Genomic DNA, 15,491 nt, shown 5'->3' on the forward strand with positions numbered 1-15,491 from the left:
CATGTGAAAGACTGATTCTTCTAAACAGGGTCATAAACCATCCATAGAAGAGGCAATTCCTTCCTGATCTGACACCGCAGCCTATTTCAACCAATCGAACAGCAGGAGCGGCCTCCAACTGTGGCCTTACAGGCTGCTAACCAGGTTAGCGGCGGTGCTAATATGGGCTAGTTCTGCCACGCCAAATTGGTCTGAGAGATTTAGTGTGGCTCTTTCCAAACCCCGGGAGCCATCTGATGATGCTCAGTATAGGCTCTGCACTGTGGCACCAGCAGGAGTGGCTTCTCTAGTCTGGGGCTAACTAGCTTGCAAACCAGGAGGGTCCCTGCCAAATGTACTGTATGTGATTTATGGGCCAGTGTGAAGGCTAATGCAGGCTGCTTTGCATATGTCCTGGTTTGGCTCTGTGCTGGCTACACAGACTTTATTTTGAGGTCTCCCATACCTCATGCTTTTAGTAATCATAGAAACCCCCTTCGTGCCACAACACTGCTGTTAAATTATAGAAAATGTGTTCTCTATTTAAATTTATTGTGTGCTGTTGTGCAGATATACTGCCACTGGTATATGGGGAATGATGGGGATAATTCAGAGAATGGAAATGGGGCTAAAAGGGTGGAGAGGATTTGATAAAAATGCAATGAGTGCATGTGAGAGGCAGGAAATCACACAGGCTGAACTTGCTTTGAGTACTAAGGGCCCCAGCAGCTCTATTATTAAATCTATTTATGTGCTCCCACCATCACAGGTCCAACCTGACAGCCAGAGAGCTTCTTCTGATCAAATAGAAAGCAGCAAAGGGAATATCTAATACGTAAATAATCAGGTGCATTCCACTGCATCATGGGAGAGTTAATCTACTGTATCTGACACTTGGGATTAGTATATTTGCCGTCTCTCAGAAACAGCAGGTTTTTAAAAGCTGAAAGCAAGAAACAAAATTTAGCCATAAGCAAGAATTTACAAACTCTGACCTTTCTGCACTTAACAGGAGCGGGAGAAGCAACCAGTCATTTTCAGGCTAGACATAGCCAGCCGAAGTCACATCAGCCGGAATAAATCTGTATTTAAAAAGGGGAAAGACCCACTGGATGCTTTTTGCATCATCACAATGTAATGCAATAGAAGTTGCTGCCGGTATGCTAATATGTTTTGACAAGAAATATTTTCCTCAATGAATGACACAATAGTGATGACATAGACCCAGTGATGTCACTTGTGACTGATCCAATTTCTTGATGCATGTTAACGGTGGCATCATCTGCAACATCAGGGAAAGTTGCTTCGGAAAGGTGATACACTGAACGCCCCCATACATATAAACTTAAAACAAGTAGGTCTCTGCTTGCTAAATGTCACCTTGCACTATCAGTGTATGAAGAGACATATTTTACACACATTTGCAGGAGTCACCTTGGCAAATGTGTAGTCAGACAGGCACAATCAAGTTTATGTGTGTGAGAAAAAGAAGAGTTCCCGCACACTAAGCCAACTTGCAGAATTTTACTCTTCTTTTTCTTATTTGGACTTGATTGTCGCCCTCCGACGCACCTGCCTGAGAAGTGGATGTGCGAAGATTTTTGCTTTTTCTAAGTTTATGTGTGTAAAATGTATTGGCACAGTCACTGGCACATGCATCCTGAGATGTGATGAAATTCCCAGACACGTTTATTAAGTCTGTCTGTTTTACAAGCTTCATCTAGACAATCGACTCTATTCAAAGACTTAGCAGAATTGGAAGAAAATATGAGATTTTGTGTCATACAAAAGAGATCTGGAGGGTCCACAGCTGTCAAAGCCACAGAGACACTACAGTAAAGGCACATGCAGCTGCTGTGCTGTTCATTGTTCACAGAAGAGCCCCACAGAGCATGTAAATAAAAGCAGGAGGACCCATGCATCACAACAACAGGCCCTTCAATTTCTTTCTCTGGAGAGAAACCCACTCTCCCGCCTTGGAAGAGTCACCTTTGTGCATCTGCTCTGATTGTTTGCAAATGATGGCAGCATTGATTTCAGTCTGGAGCAGGATTTTTTCATGTTGGTTTAATTTGTTTGAGGGGAAGGAGGTAAAATTGGAGAAATACTAATGATGGAGGTGGAAACAGGAAAGATAAAAGCCACACACACACAGACTGTGGCTCTGTTTACCAAAGGAAACAGCTTTAAAGCAAAAACAAAGGCACCCAGATACAAACAGACATACAAAACCCTCCTCTCTTTTTTGAACCCAAATAAAAAATATGTATGTGGGAACACTTTCTACACTTGGTTTCAATACAGAGTACACCAACTGAACAATGGCATTTAATATTTAAAAAAAACTCATGGTTGATGCGAATGTCACAAATGCAAATAAAGATATATTTCTCCAATAAATCAGCACAGCTTGGGGTACTTGATTGATCTTTTATTGAAAGGGTAATATAGATAATAGGGGATAAACATTTATTTAGATATAGAAACGATGTCTTGCAGTGTATGGCATTTTATGATTGGAGGATGGATAACTGAGAAGATGGTTAACTGAATGTGGATATACTGCCATCTGCTGATTGAAATCACACATCAAAGGCTGGGCTCAAAAAATCAAGAAGGCAATGTACTGTTATACTCTGTTTAATGCTTTTGCAGCCTGAAATAAAGAAAACTAATACATTGATATATATGATATACAGTAGTTTCTGTCCAACCATGACCTCACAGCTCATCCTAATAATATATTTTTGCTGTCAAAAATCATCAGTGGTCTCAAAGGAACTTGTCAAAGTGATATGACTTTCACTGGTGTAGCCATAACTCAAAATATCTGCGTGCATGACTTTAGTGAGTATGTAGAAAATAAAACATTAAGATCACATTGAGCGACTGTCCTTTGTACCATTACCCAGCACTGAAAATGTAAAAAAGAAATATATAAATTAAAAAAAAGAAGTTTTTGAAATGCTAGAACCAATTTTATTTTTTGAATCTAAATCAGTCTCCTGGTGATTATACATGTGCTCAAAGGATTAAAAAAAAAATGAAATAGGCAAAAAAATAAATAAATCTTACTTGCTTGTTCCAATCAATTGAGGTGATTATAATCTAATATAGAATTCTTTACAGACTATGCATTGTTTTGACTGAGACATTGATAGTCTAAAAAAAAACAAAAAAACACTCTGAATTAAAGTCTACCTTGTTACTGTTTGTTTGTCCAACTCATTTCAACTCCAAACAGTAAAACACTGGACATTTAGAGTGATATACAGATGTTACTGATGCAGAACTTCCATATTGTTCTGTATACTGAAGTTCTTCTGATACAGTTAATGGTCTATAAAAAGTGCAAGTCAATAATCAATTTTAAAGACAGCTTCGAGTGTGGCGTTATAGCAGAACAAATGCAGGACAGATGCATGATCTAAGATTTTACCCAATGACTATCAGTGAAAAGAGTGTTTGAAGGTGAAGACTGGATCTCTCATTGTTGGGTCCACGTATTTGCTTCCCAGAGTCAATTATATACATGTGAGTTGTGGTAGGCTTACATTTACAATCCCACGATGCACAGCACCAGCAGCGCCAGAGTAACCAGGCTTAGGGTCGGTGTGATCACAGATGCTTTACCTGAAGAAACAGGGACATCGTGAGATATAAAAAACCCATGAGGATAAAAAATCTGTAATCAATGATTTAAGCATTTTAGTCTTACCCTTAATACTGATCTTCCTGACTGGTCCATCTCCTCCTTCATAACGACCGCGCACCATCAGCTCATAGTCACCCCACTGAGGCATGGGGAAGTCCATGAAGTGCCATCCAGTGATGTAGACTTTCCCGTAGATGTATCCTGTCTTTCTGAACATGACCTAATAAAACAAAGAAACATCGGAGATTTTCAGCATCGCTGTTATTGCCAGGTTCATCTGTGATTAAATCTTAGATTCACCTGCCCATACCCACCTTGTAGTACAGTGGGAAGGAAACGTTGCCAAACCAGTCGTACTGGATATGATCCCACCACACATACAGCCACTTTCCTGTCCAGCTGATATAGCGCCACATCCTTGGAGGGTCTGGTGGTGCTGTAAGGAAAATGATTTATCAAGACCACATCTATTTCCGTATGTCATTATAATTACATAGAAAGCTCTCTGCGTAGTAGGCGCTAACGGCCAGTGGATTATGGGTAATGAGTCTTACGTGGTCTCTTTGTGAACATCTCACAGTGTTCACCAGGGGGCCCAAGACCAGCTCCATTGAAGGCACGGACCTCAATGAGGTAGTGTGAGTCTGGCAGCATGTTCTCCAGCCTGGTCTGATTGACGTCGGCTGGAACAAATATACGATTGGCTCCTGGCTCCGGGTCATCGTACTTCCTCCAGTATTTGACCTGGTTAGCAAGAAAATGTATTTTTGAAAATAAATGTTTGTTACACTGGGTGAGGAGGGGAATTTTCAAGACATGGTCTTTTCATTACACTTTTAACTTTGCTTACTACTGTAGCTAACACTGGCTTATAAAAATTGTGATGACTTGGTGTCAAGAATTTGGTTGTAATTCACAAGAATATCAAAAAAAGGGCAAAGGGCAAAATCTTCACTAGCTGCCACTCCCCGATTGTGTACGTATACTGATTAATGATTGGTTTATTTAGTATTTTAATGCTATTGTTACTGCTAACCAGGCTAGCCACTATACTAGCCATTTGAGGCAAATACTCAACATTGTAAATAACTTTATTTAAATTTTAATTTAAACTTAATATTTTACTTTTTGAACATCACTTGTGTATGTTACTATAGCTATAATAATTACTGGGTTAGGGGTTAGATTGTAGGATAGTTCTTATAGTGATATAGAAGAAAGAAGATGTATATATCACTACTGTATATCAGATATACAGTAGTGAGTACTGTAGGTGAGAATTCGCTCTTAGTTTAGATTCCTTAGGGTTGGGTTAACCCTTTTACAGTAGTCTGTTGTTTATGATAACTCTTCTTCTTTCGATTGGAATCAGATTTTTTTAATAACAGTTTTACTTTTTTGATTGCTACCTGCAGCCTATATAATATATTATGTTATATAATCAGTTAATGGTTGTAAAGAACATGAAGAATACCTGATATCCCTCAATGTACTGCTGCAGGCCTGTTCCAGTGTCAACCACTGGCAACCACCACACCAGAGCTTCAGTCGACGATACCGGCCTGGCATAGACATCTGTCGGAGACTCTGTGGGTACTGGAGAGGTCACAGAAATGGATGAGAAAAGAAAAAAGTTTGTTATTTACTCTAATTAGTGTTGCATCCTGGAATTTGCAGTCTGTGGTGAATTTTCTTTTGTTTTGAAACCAATAGAAAACGAAATCCTCACCATCTCGTGGATAGTAGATGACCTTGGTTAGGCTGTATGGTCCATCTCCTTTCACATTAAATGACTTGACCTTCACCTGAAACTCCCGCACCTGGAAATCCTCCTCAGTGGGAATGAAGTAGGGTTCTCTGTGAACATAACGCCTCGTCTCTGGGTCTGAGATGGTCTCGTACCACCAGTCATACGCATCGTGAGGCTTGAATGCAACAATGTAACCAAACTTCTTTCCATAGAAATACCATGGCTGCACCGGCTAAGAGAAATACAAAGAAAAAGAAAAATACTTGTGCTCATTTAGTTTTCATGATAGAGTCTGAATCTTAATGTTGTCCCATGATGTAATTGATTCAAAGATTATTTGGATTTGCTTACAATGGAAGAATCATCTATAACCTTACAGAATCCTGAAAGCGGACATGTGCGACCATGGACTATAATAGCTAGGACACTTTTGAGTTCACACCAAGTAGTGTAGATGTACTGGTGAAGGTCTGTTGGAAGTAAAATGAAATGCTATGCTTTTTGAGGTGTTACTACTGTAGATATGAATTGTCCCAGCCTGTGATGTGAATAGATGTAGAATTGTGATTAATGATGATTATAGTTATAATAACAATAACAATAACATAACCATTACAATTATGAAATCATAAACAATGCAATGCAAAGCAAACACACTTTGCATTGCATTTGCTTATATTCACTCATGATTATTCATTAATCATTTTCACTACCATTTTTATTATTGCTACTCATGTCACATTATTCTTGCCAACAAGAAAGTGTTGTTGTTACCACTGGTAAGGGGCAGGCTTTTTTGTTTGTTTTTCTCTCTTTTTCCCTTTACTAACCTTTCTCTCTACTCTCTCTTCTTTATACATATACATCCAAGCAAAACTGGTCTGTCTTTCCTTTTTTTTCTCTCTCTCTCTTTCTTTCTCTCCCATCTCACATGTGTCTTTCTGTGCCTATACTCTTTCTCTTTCTCGAGTTCTAATTGTTCCAGTTCTTCCCCATTAATTTGAACACACGCGCACATGCACATACATACACACGCACAGACTACCTTCCACCACAACATCAAACATCAAACAGCACTGTTTGCACCAGTATACTGTAGCACTTGGCTTTGTTGTCTTGTCTTGTCTAACCCCTTTAATAAGTTGTTTTTTGTCTTTGTATGTTTTTGTTGTTTTTCCACTTGTCTTGTTTTGGCATCACAAAAAAAAGAAAAAAAGATGTAGAATTGTAACAAGGCCCCCTGCACGCTCCCCCTTCCTTATCTCTTTGTATGTTTGTGTGTTGTTGTTCTGTTTTGTCTTGGTATGTGTAGATTCTAAACTTGAAAACAAAAAAGAAAGTCAGCAAAAACAGCTCCTAATAAAAATAAAAAAAACATTTCCCATGATCTAAGAGTACTCACTGTCCATGTGATGACAATTTCCCCATTTCTGCCTCCGTAACCCGCCACATCAGTGGGCGCCACGACTGGAGCTGAAAAGACAAATGGTCATTAATCAGGGTTTTACATCTACAATTGTTCTGACTAAATATGTCAAATTAATATTCCCTTATTACCAGCATCCCAGGTTTTGATCTTAAGGGAGGGGATACTGGCCTCTCCGGACCCATACTCATTGGTGGCAATGACCCTGAACTGATACTCCATCCATGGGTACAGGTCCGTCACCTCTGCCTTCTCCATACTGCTGTCAATAGTGGTTGGAGCTGAGAGAGACACAAAGGGCACTCCGAGTCAGATCATGTGCTAAACATTCAATTACAATACCTGCTTGTTGTAACACAACTGTGGAGTAAGTTGGCCCCCTGCTGTTAGAAAGCGGTACTCACAGGTGCTGGCGTTCTTCCAGTCGTCTTCATACAGAGCCCAGTAGTGCCTGGTTTGAACGGTGTAGTAGAGAATGGGGCTGTTATGATCCGCTGCCCTACTCCACAATAGCTTCACCCATGTGTCTCCAATCTCCTCCACCCGGAGCACACCAGGGGGCCCTGGTACACCTGGATTAGGGGGGAGGGAAATAAAGGAAGGATATCGACAGCAGCAGCTTTAATAACTAGTACTCATCACTTGCATTGTTTTTTATAAATTCCTTTTCTCTGGCTAAGAATTCAAATCAAGCGCCTGAAAAAATTGTACAAATAAGGCTTTATTTTTAGGTCTAGTCTTCTGAGGCATGCCATGTTAGTACAGTACTGACCTACAACCTTCAGGTCAGCATAGGCTAGATCACTGTCCACCACAGTCTGTGCTGTGCAGGTGTAGCGACCCTCGTGCCAAATTTGGGCGTTCTTTATTCTAAGATCACCAGTGCCGTCTTCATTCTGTAAACCCCAAAGCAAAAGATGGCAAGAGAAAACAGAAGAAGGAAAATTGTTCATAAGATGGCAAATGACCAATTCTGAGATAACTGTGAGATGTCAAATAAAGCTTGGATGAATCACTGTCCTACCATACGTTCATAATGTTCCCATTCAGTGTCAAAGTCAATAACTCTGAAGTCTATGGCCCAGACGAAGGTGATGTCCAACATGGGGTCGTATGACGCGGAGCAGCTCAGAATAATCTCATCACCAACCTGAACCTCACTGTCCTCAGGGGCCACTGTGAGGCTAGTTGCCTCTGGGTAAGTCAAAAAAAGAGACATCATCACTCATACTGTGCTCATCCAAACTGACCAACCATTATTGAGTGATATTGATATGCAACATAAATAAATAAACCTGGGAGTGAAATCACTATCACATTTACCTGTAATGGTGAGATAACCAGAGCTGTTGGACTTCCCTCGGTCATTCTCAGCAAAACAGGTGTAGGTGCCCTCATCATTTTTGGTGGCGTTAAGGATCTCCAGACTCCCATCAAACAGGATGGAAATGCTACAAACAAACAATTAACCAATACAAAGGTAAGCTGCCTGTCAACAGAGGGTTATCCACTGCTGAACTGTTTTAAGCCTGGTTGTTGCCTTGTCATTGTGTCCAGTCTTTGTTCTTCTGACTTGTGCTTACCGTGTATTGTTGTAGAGCACCTCTTTGCCCTTGGTCCAGGTGAATCGAGGTCTAGGAGCAGCTCTGGGTTTACACTCAATCACCACACGTGCATCTCTAGCTCCAAGAAGCTGCCTCTTCACAGGGTTGAACTCAAATGTAGGAGCACAGGCTGGAGGGAGATTATGTCATTTTATTTTTGATAACCATTTTGAACCATATTATAGTTTTAAGGATATGCAAAGTAAAGTTTTTTTTAGTCGGCACTCACCAATGACTCGCAGCTCAGCGTTGGCATATTTGATGCCCCAGAAATTCTCAGCAATGCACTGGTACATCCCCGAGTCATCAAAGGTCAGACTGGAAAACTTCAGCTCACCTTTACCATACTGCAGATAGGCAATAAAAAAAATTACAGACGAACATGTTTACTTGAAAATAATCTTTACAAAAAAAACTATCAACATGACAACAGCCAAGCTGAGTAGCAGTTAAGTATTATTGTAGGTGACACTATGTTAAGAGTTTTCACCATATATCCATCTTTGTACCAGCGGATGAAAGGGAAGGGTTTCCCTGACGCCACACAGCGCATGGTGTGCTCTGAGCCGATGTCAACCTGAGTATTGTTGATGGTTTCAGCCCACTCTGGGGCAGCTGGAAAAAGAATAATAAATTAATACATTTTTATAATAATAATACATTTTATTTATAAGCGCTTTTACAAATGCTCAAAGACACTTTACAGTTTAAAAATCATAAAATAGAGCAATTCAAATTGTAATTCAGTTCAAAACAGCAGAATATGTGCAATTGATGATTTGATTGATATTGATGATGATTATGTGATTAACTTAAAATAAGGGAAACTGACTCTCACTTTATAGTAAGACATAATATCCCTCTGGGTCTCTGTAGTTGCTTTTGAATAGTAGGCTATGCTCGTCAGTCAAATGTTGGTGAAGTACATTCCAATAACTTTACTTACACTCCACATAGAGCCAGGCCTTGTGCCAGTCCTTCCCTTTAGTGTTGATAGCTTCACACTCGTACCCGCCTACATCTTCATACTGCACGTTGAACAGATGAAGCACGGCTCCTGATTCACTGATCTCGTGAGTGGGTGGGAGGTCTGTGGCGTCCACTTTCCTCCAGACAATGTGAGGGATGGGACTGAAAAGACACAAAAGTTGGTTTGTTGTAATGAAAAACTGGCATTAAAAGATACAAATGCACATAATAACACTTATCGTCACATGAATTAGCACCTACTCAATGTGAAGGCATACATTTAACATATTTGTGATTCATCAAATTTTAAAGACTGAATTGGTAAAAACTTACTTTCCCAGAGCAAAGCACTCTAATGTAATATTAGAGGCCAGCATGGCAGTAGTGTCTGGAAACTTCACCCTGATGTCTGCTGGGTATTTCCTTTCCTCACCTGTCACAAAAATGAGAGTAAATTACATTCAAAATGAAGACCCCAAGACTTCTTTCTTGTTGATCTACAGTATAGTTACTATCTACCCACCCTCGTCAGGGGGTAAAGGAATGAGGGGGATGAACTTGGAGAAGACGCTCTTCCCGATGATGGGACTGGAAACGTAACAGGAGTAGTTTCCTGCATCCTGAGCCTCCACCTTAGAGATGTAAAGGTTCCCCGTCCTCTGGGAAACAAATCTCCGGCGATCCGTGTACAGGAAAACTGGGAACTCATTGTAGATCCAGCGGTAGCTTACTGCCTCTGAAAAGGGAAGAGGGAAACTAATATCATGTGTCTGCACTCCAAAGATCATGTATGTTTGTACTGAAAAGTGATTAATCGTTCATTTTTTTTCAAATATTATTCCTCTTTAATTTCTAGGCACTTCAAATCTGATGATGACAGGTGACGCCTGTACACACACCTGGCCAGGCTTTTGGAGGTGCGCACAGCAGAACAGCTCCCTGTCCTTCTTTGACGTACACAGGATCTCTCTCCTCATCAGAAAACTCCTCCAGAACTACACAGCAGATCAGGATCATTAAAATCAAGAAGGAACAGCAACAACAATATGTAAGAAGAGCTCTGACAGAGTTTGTATTGTGCATCCAGCAAGTTTTATACTTACATCCAAACTTGACCCTGGCCTCCTTGCTGATGACAGTGCCGTAGATGTTCCTGGCCACACAGATGTACGTCCCTGCGTGCTTCTTCTGTCTGGGGTTGGTGATAACCAGGTTCCCCCCCACCAGGCTGTAGTGCTCATCCGGCTGCTCCATCAGCTTGATCTCCCAGTTGTCGCGACGCCACCTTGCAGTGACACAACATAATAAGACGCATCTTGTCAAAACGTGCCTTGTTATACCACCTGATACATTTCTGGCAATGCAATATCAAATAAATCACAGTATTACTATTGACTGTTGAGTAATAGGTGTGTAACCTGTATGTAGCCGGTGGGTTGGCCCGTGCCCTGCAGTTCATGGAGATTCTCTCATCAGGTGAGCCCTCAGTGTAAACCACATCCACAGGTTCCTCCTCAAAGATGGGACCATATCCAGTCGCATCATCTGACAAATTTAACATAACAATTAGCTGATTTGCTAATAAAAAAAAAAATCCCTTAAATGTGTGATACATTCTGTGCAGCATTCCCTCTTTTTCAAATTTCAGACCAACAAACTCACCTCCAAAAATTCTGGGCTCATTAAACAGGACTGCCACTGCACAGGAGGAAAAAAACAGAAAAGAAAAGAAAAATATATCAGTTCACACATATTTCACTTTGAGGGAGCAGGACAGGTGTTTTATTTTCAGGCATCACTGTGTGTTTTACCTGTGAGGGAGATGGAAGAGGCGAGGGCCAGGAGCAGTAAAGCAGTGGAAGCCATGTTGGTCATCAGATGGATTTACTGCAGCCACATGTGTCAGGCAAGGACAGGGGGACAGAAAGAAAAAGTGGAGACAGAACAGAGACAGTTTTGTTTAACATGAGATTTCCTGGTTGTGTCAAAGGTAAATTATTAACAAATAGATGTGATCCTTATATAGATATATGGAAACAGTGCATACAGAACTAGCTGGAATATTCTGTCTATAAATGATTCAGTATGTGAGTGACTCAGCAGAACAGAATCGTGTGAGCAGCCTGTGGTGCACATCCACGCACCGGCAGCAACATATTAAGTCTTTACCGCATGTGTGTGCACTCCGGTCTGTCTGCTCTGCTGACAAAACACGAGGCAGCTCTGCGGCACCTCGACAGCGCCTGCTGTGCCGTCACACATGCTTACACATCACTTTTGCAGGAGGAAGTGGAAGCAAAGAGCAGCGGCGGTGTTTGAGCTCTCACTGTCAAAGGCAGAGGCAGTGAGAGAATGAAACCAAAATTTACCCTATAACCCCACATTTTGGTTGAGGGGGGGGCGTGTTCTACTGAGTTAAATACTTTGTAGCGATCAGATGTATCCACACACAACATTAGCTCCATGTCCCAGATCCACACAACAGTGCAGTCAAACTGTGAAAAGGACAAGAGGAACTACACTCAAAGTGCTAAAACAGTCGATTTCGGGGCGTGATGCTGATTGACACAATTCTCTAAAAATTCAATTAACACAGGAAATCGAGGAGCCGCTCACAGCTGCAAAACACACTGTGGAAAAACAAGTCCAGTCCCATTAGGAGTAGCTTTGCACAGTTGCAGTTTGATAGACCTACATTGCCTGTTAACATAAAATTGTAACAGTATATTCTTATAAATAATACACTACGATTAATTGACATCTGGTACATACTATATAGAGCTATACAGTAGATAGTAGAGACTTTGGACACAGCTCAGGTCACCAACAGGTTCACTGGAATTTCTGCATATACATCAATACACCTTCTGATTTCCTACCACTAGAGTTACTGGTGTAGCTGCTGCACTGGATGCTCATCTAGTGCTCAGTATGCAACAAATACCCATGACTCAAATTTAGTTAGCAGTTTATCCACTGGCCACAATCGTATTGTACTGTATCTTATCTTATCTTATCTTATCTTATCTTATCTTATCTTATCTTATCTTATCTTATCTTATCTTATCTTATGGAGGGGTACACCTTGGACTTGTCATCAGTCTATTGCAGGGACACATCAACAAGGCAAGAAGACAACATGCAAAGTTAACTAGAAATCCAGAAACTTCTCAATGTGAGCCCACAGTGTTTTTAGTTATTATTTAGTATAAATTTGAATTGAATAGAAAAAATGTTGTGGCTGACATCACATCTGACAAGCGCAGCCACATTTTCCATGGATGTGATAACGAAGGAAAGAAAAGGAAGAAGAAACCAGGCCCCTCCTATGTTCCTCAGCAGCCATGTCTGCCCAGAAATAGAGAGAGCAGAGGCATGCACATCCTCTTGCTCACACTGCAGCACTGAATCCTTGTGTGCATTCCTGATGACTCAACACTTATCTCACAACAGCATCCTGGCATTCACCTTCAACCGGATCAGGAATTCCACAGCGGCCACGCCCCTCCCTCTACCCATGATGCCCCAAGGAAAACAAAAGTCTGTCCTACAGCCACGCTGCCTTTAAGACCATGCTACTGTCAAAATGTAGAGGTTCCTTAAAAGCGTCACTGCAGCAGCAGCAGTCCTTGCAGCTCAGACTGATTTTGCACATCTGCAACACTGCTAAGTTGTAACTGACTCTCTGCTCCAACATCACTGCTCTCTCTCTCTCTCTCTCTCTCTCTCTCGACATGCACACAACTTCTACATGTTCCTGAACCCAGCTCCTGCTCCTGTAACAACATCCTATCTCAAACATACTGTGGACGTCAAGTGGATAAATCTGTTATTTGCCTGTTCACTTGCAGCTGCTGAATCTTCACACTTTGTGCACAAGTTTACATCCACACGTGTCTGCGCATGCGCACGCTGTATGCAACATTATCACTCTCATCATCTTAAACAGTGGAAGCTCAGTCAAGCAAAGAAAAGCTTCTGTCCTCGACGGTCACTGTCACGCCCACGAAAATGACAAAAACATACATACAATAACTCTACTGTACTGTGCTTCATGCTAGTTTGATACTTGAGAAGAATGTTTTTTCCTTTCAACAGTCTTTTCCATTCAACAGCTGAATGTGAGCAAGTGACATGGGCTATTTATATGCTGGTAAATTGACACGATAAAATTTTATCTTTATTGGTACATGAGAATGGGCTGCATCTTTTATTTATACCAGAGAGTATATCATTTATTATTTTCATGTCATTTGTATTATTTTCATCTTTATTATCAGAATGTTAAGTTTTTTTTAACAGCCTTTGTGCAATGTGCCCTAATATATAATAATATTTGTGACACAAATGGGCAAATCGCAAAATTCTTGGCCTGACTGCAGCTATCCTGCATTCACAGCTGTAGTTCAACTACTGACTTTGAAATAGAAAAACAACAGCAGAGTTGTCTTTTGCATCTGCAACATCCTAAAGCTGGATGAGGCCAAATTCAACTGCATCTATCTATATCTATTGCTTTACAGATGACAGTGGCAGCAATCTGTTCCCTCACTAATTCTGATCAATTCATCTGAGTGTTTTTTTTTCCTGTGTTTCCCCCTGGCAGTAATCCCATCACAGATCCTCTTTGGACAGACCAGTGAAATTTAGGTCAGGACATGTATTAAGCCCTGTGTCTTAGTGACTGTGTGTTTGCTATTTGGCTTTGTGAGCTGCAGAGAAAGCCATGTTTGAATTCTGTGACTGAGTATCCCCAACGATGTTCTTGTGTTTATTCATTTATCTTTTTGCTCAGGTTTAGTGTCGGATTGATTTATATGGACTACATTTGATATGGTCTTGTGAAATATAATGATTGTAGATGTCTTTTCCTGGATCGCAACACTGAGCAACACCTAAGCAAAAGCAGGCCTAATGTTCAGGATGGAGGGGGGGCTGCACATAGATGGAGGACATTATCCATGTTTGTTATGTAGTCTTATTGCCCTATACAATACAACTTTTGCAGATCGCTATATTAGCAGCAAAAATTTGCCACTTAAAATTAATGACATAGTTGATTTGTGTGGATTTGTGTCATAAAATGTTATTGAACTTTGCCTTAGATGTAAATATTCTGGATATTCTGTTAATTCTAACACTTTAGTACAATCTCATCAGTCAGGCAGTTGGAGTAATCTAATGAAGGAGTGCCCCCTCATCAATGCAGAGCAGTTAGTCCTTTGGCATGGTGCATCTGGCAGCTCACTGCACCCTTGACGCAGACAGTATGACTGACACCTTCACCATACCTCTCCACCCTGCACCCACAGACACTTTTGCTCCATCATGTAACTGTTCATGGGTAAAACTGCACAGTGACAAGCTAAAACCCTTCTTTAATCCCACTGCTCACTTTTGTCGCATCCCTAAAAGTAACTGCGCAGCCCCTTACATCACTTCAGCCCTGTGACGACTGAGCGAGCGGCACCGGTTCCTTCACTGCTCTGCATTGCGGTACTCCAGTCAGTGCCGGTCCATTCCTGCACCACAACAGGAGCTCAGCAGCACATCCTCGCTATAAGTCCATGCACCGGAGTCAGTTCGGTAACCCACGCGTGTGTGTTGTCGCTCTTACCTTTGAGGCAGAATGGGGGGAAATAATCAGTTCACTGTCCGCATGGCACACCTGGACCCGAACCGCATCGTCCCACAGCCCACAACCACCTCCTCCTCCTCCTCCTCCACCACCCGCCGGAGCGTCCCGTTCAGCTCAACTTTTCTATTGGTGGAGAGTGGGTGAGCGGCAGGCCGAGGTGGCAGCGAGGATGCGGCTGTGATTGGTCCATGAGGGAGGAGGAGGTGCAGACTGCAGAGATGCCAGCATCATGCGTCTGCGCATCCTAGACAGGGCAGATACAGTCTACATAGCACCATTCCTTTTGAGCACAGCAAAGTCTACATGTCACTCCCCACCATGTGCTGTGCATCATAAATGACCTTCAGATCCATTTTTAATGGCAGACTGCAGTTTGTTCTCCGTGATATCATGAGGTGTATAGGCCCTGTGGACACTGTGTCCTTAATAGGAGGGTTTTCAAAAGGGTGGTTGAAGAATAAACAGCCTGC

General features: G+C 41.5%; 1 protein-coding gene across 3 annotated transcripts; it reads right to left on the reverse strand.

Annotated features, from left to right (window-relative positions):
• Positions 1-2,603: 2,603 nt before the first annotated feature.
• Positions 2,604-15,203, reverse strand: cntn1b (contactin 1b). 3 transcript variants are annotated; one of them, XM_085769165.1, is made up of 24 exons: positions 15,012-15,203; positions 11,195-11,282; positions 11,046-11,081; positions 10,802-10,928; positions 10,487-10,668; positions 10,283-10,378; positions 9,907-10,119; positions 9,717-9,816; positions 9,361-9,545; positions 8,905-9,029; positions 8,644-8,761; positions 8,394-8,544; positions 8,134-8,261; positions 7,835-8,004; positions 7,583-7,706; positions 7,215-7,382; positions 6,942-7,091; positions 6,787-6,857; positions 5,364-5,616; positions 5,109-5,230; positions 4,189-4,378; positions 3,949-4,070; positions 3,698-3,854; positions 2,604-3,612 (listed from the first exon to the last, which is right to left on the reverse strand). In XM_085769165.1, exons 2-24 carry the CDS (start codon positions 11,256-11,258, stop codon positions 3,536-3,538), a joined length of 3,129 nt encoding a protein of 1,042 aa, XP_085625291.1. In that variant the 5' UTR covers positions 11,259-11,282; positions 15,012-15,203; the 3' UTR covers positions 2,604-3,535. The 3 variants fall into 3 exon arrangements, with proteins under 3 accessions (XP_085625291.1, XP_085625292.1, XP_085625293.1); XM_085769166.1 differs by having other exon boundaries at positions 11,195-11,270; positions 15,001-15,084; XM_085769167.1 differs by lacking the exon at positions 15,012-15,203 and adding an exon at positions 12,000-12,068 and having other exon boundaries at positions 11,195-11,270.
• Positions 15,204-15,491: the final 288 nt, after the last annotated feature.

The sequence above is a fragment of the Trachurus japonicus genome, chromosome 23, assembly GCF_045865225.1.
Source record: "Trachurus japonicus isolate A0001 chromosome 23, Traja_1.0".
Lineage (NCBI taxonomy): Eukaryota > Metazoa > Chordata > Actinopteri > Carangiformes > Carangidae > Trachurus > Trachurus japonicus.